At 45.1% G+C, this 2997-nt stretch overlaps 1 protein-coding gene across 1 annotated transcript in view; it reads right to left on the minus strand.

The window, feature by feature from the left end:
* The window catches only part of scfd1 (sec1 family domain containing 1), a 33403-nt gene extending 31101 nt beyond the window's left edge, over positions 1-2302 (minus strand). Inside the window, exons 1-6 of the mRNA XM_079216347.1 lie at positions 2261-2302; positions 1596-1666; positions 1422-1510; positions 1155-1245; positions 199-321; positions 1-46 (exon numbers count right to left, since the gene is read on the minus strand). The exon at positions 1-46 is cut by the window's left edge and continues 42 nt beyond it. Coding sequence (XP_079072473.1) covers positions 1-46; positions 199-321; positions 1155-1245; positions 1422-1510; positions 1596-1666; positions 2261-2291 — 451 coding nt within the window. The 5' untranslated portion in view covers positions 2292-2302. The remainder of the gene's footprint in view (positions 47-198; positions 322-1154; positions 1246-1421; positions 1511-1595; positions 1667-2260) is intronic.
* Between the last annotated feature and the right edge of the window lie 695 nt (positions 2303-2997).

The following is a 2997-nucleotide window of genomic DNA, read 5'->3' on the forward strand; positions in this document are numbered from 1 at the left end:
ACATGTCGTCTTCCAGAGTGATGAAGTTCAGGTACTGATCATACACCTGAGACACACACACACACACTAATGTGAACACCTGACTAATTCAAAACAGTTCAGTTTGAGACAATAAATAATAATGGATAAATATATTTATATAAAATATTTGGATAATCCCAACATATTATTGTTATAACCGATAAGACGAAGGCTCACCTTGGTAACCTGGGCGACGGCGTTGGCAGCCAGCGCGGCGCTGGCGACGTCCTCCAATTTGCTTCTGCTGATGGCCGAGATGAAGTTCAGGAAATAGGACTCGTACAGCTGGTTCCTCAGGTCCTGCAAGAGAACCATCGTTAGCACCTGGTGGTCCTACAAGAGAACCATTGTTAGTAGCTGGTGGTCCTACAAGAGAACCATCGTTAGCAGCTGGTGGTCCTACAAGAGAACCATTGTTAGCACCTGGTGGTTCTACAGGTGCATCACAGAACCTTGCATCGCCGACCTTTCAGGCTTCTGATTGGCCGACATGGCTTTAAGGGTTCATTAATGTATTCATTTGAACTATTTAGCTATAATCAAACAACAAAGGGATCTGTATCTATTGATCGTTGATGATCCATTAACAATTAGTATCGGCGGCAAAAGACTTTTGCACGGACTCGATCGATCCAAGTGTGTGTGTGTGTGAGTGTGTGTGTGTGTGTGTGTTGTGGCAAAACAGGGGAAAGGCGGCTCCCCAAGCTCAGGTTGGGGAGGTGATGGAGGGAGTATACTTCCCAGTGCAGGTGCTACAGCCAATCGCACATGGCATTGGACGCACCTGCAGCCCATCAACTAATTAGAGGGAGTATATCTTCTCAGAGCTGGGAAGCAGCAAGGAGGGAAGACAGACCGGAGGCCACGAGGATCCCCTGGAGAGGAGCTGCAACGGACACGAGGTAAACCAGTGTGCTCACCTCTCTGATCTGCCCATACAGGGCAAAGGAACCGCCTTGTGAGACCAAAGACCCTGACCGGGAGGACTCTTTTGAGTTTGACCCTGCCCCCTTTTCCCTAAGCCTATTTATTAAAGGACACTTTTTGATAAAGTATTACTGTCTGAGTTTCCTGTCTTATTGCTGAATCTTGCCTCCAAGTCCCCTGGGTTGACACAGTGTGTATGTGTGTACCTGGCATATCCGGTCGACGTTCTCCTCTGTGGGCATGATGAAGTAGACGGCTGGAACATCTGGGATCGGATCTCTGTCCGAGTGAAGCAGACTGGAAAAAAAGAGAAAATTGAACACGTTGTTTTGATGTGTGAACTGAACGTGTGTGTGTGTGTGAACTGAACAGGTGTGTGTGTACATAACATGTGTGTTTGTATTTAGCAGGTGTGTGTACATAACGTGTGTATTTGTACTTAGCAGGTGTGTGAACAGGCGTGGGTCTCTTACAGGTGCAGGGTGATTCCCATGTCTCTCAGCTCTTTGACGGACAGCAGAGGGGAGATGATGTCCTGGCCAAACCGGTCGTATATCAACACCTGAACACACACATTTAAAAATACCGTCTCTCACACAGGTGATAAACATGGCGGTCTACATAGTAAACAACATGGTGGTCTTTACCTTCCATACAGGCTCGGCCACTGTGTTCTTCAGAGGAGCAGCGTTGAAGTTCAGCATCCGCTTCAGAGCGACTGAAACAAACAAACAACTTCAATCTGTTCTCTCTGCTGACACTATCCATCACCTGCTATTACCTGACTTATTAGCCTACGTTCCCTCAGCCATACATGCCATTAGTCCTCAAATTGTTAGACATCTACCCAGCGTCAGTGAGGTGTCTCCTCAGAGCCTGAAGGACCCCTGCCCCTTATGAGAGGACTAAAAACTGCAGAGCAGCCTCTAATGAAAGGACTACAACCCGCAGACTTGCAGAGCAGCCTCTCATGAGAGGACTACAAATGACCCTTGAGCTGGCTGAGTGAACAGTGAAGGCCTCTCCCTGCTAATCAACACAAACAGCCTCTCTACTCCTGGCATGCTTCCCTTCTCAGTCGCTGCGTGGTGTCCATAAACTGCATTGGTCCATATTAAGAGTTTTTCATTGCAACAAAAACGAGTTTACATGATGAATATCTGTTTCTATTCGAGACTCTAAAACACCTTTTTCAGACACTAAATATGGATATAGTTCACTAGCTAACAGCACTCTGGCTCCTTTAAACTATCCGCCGCCTGTTACTGCTGAAAAATAAGCGTTAATGACAAATAAAATCAGTTTGACAAACCCGTCTGCTTCTCCCGGACGGACGCCGCCATGTTGGATGTTGTTGGCGGTGACGGAGCGTCTGATGACGTGGCGAAAGCCCGTTCGAGAAGCGGTAAATAAAAAAAGAGGCCTCACTCTGCCGCTGTTTCCAGAGACAAACCCGGGAGGAAATCATTAAAGAGGTTTCACTCTGTTGCTTCTTTCAGAGACAAAACATTAGGTAATAATTAAAGAGGTGTCGCTGTTTCCAAATAAGAAACTGAAAATAATTAGAGGTCTCACTCTGCTGTTTTTTTTGTTTTTTTTTCCAAGGACAAAAGAGGAAAATAATTAAAGAGGTCACATTCTGCCACTGTTTCCAGAGACAAAATAAGGATGAAAATAGTAAAAAAAAAAAAAAAAGGTCTCATTCCGCGGCTATTTCCAGAGACAAACGAGAAGGTAACAAACCCTTTAACTGCCTGCTCGACATTTTGGTAGAGCACATTTTGAGTCGCATCTTATTGAAAAATGTATTGACCATAACTAAACCTGATTGAGTTATCTCGACTACTTGGTTGAGGTATCTTATTGTAAAAAAAAATCTACTAGCTGTCACCATTTTAGCCCCAAGCCCCACAGCGCCCATTATCAAACAAGAAAAGAGAAATAAGTCAAGTGACGTTACCTAAAGGATCTCCGGAACCACAACGTTGATTAACTTCATTTAAATTGCTGAAATACAGTAAAGCCTTGCGGGAAGAGTTCTATCGGCTC

This window comes from Taurulus bubalis (assembly GCF_910589615.1).
Source record: "Taurulus bubalis genome assembly, chromosome: 1".
Lineage (NCBI taxonomy): Eukaryota > Metazoa > Chordata > Actinopteri > Perciformes > Cottidae > Taurulus > Taurulus bubalis.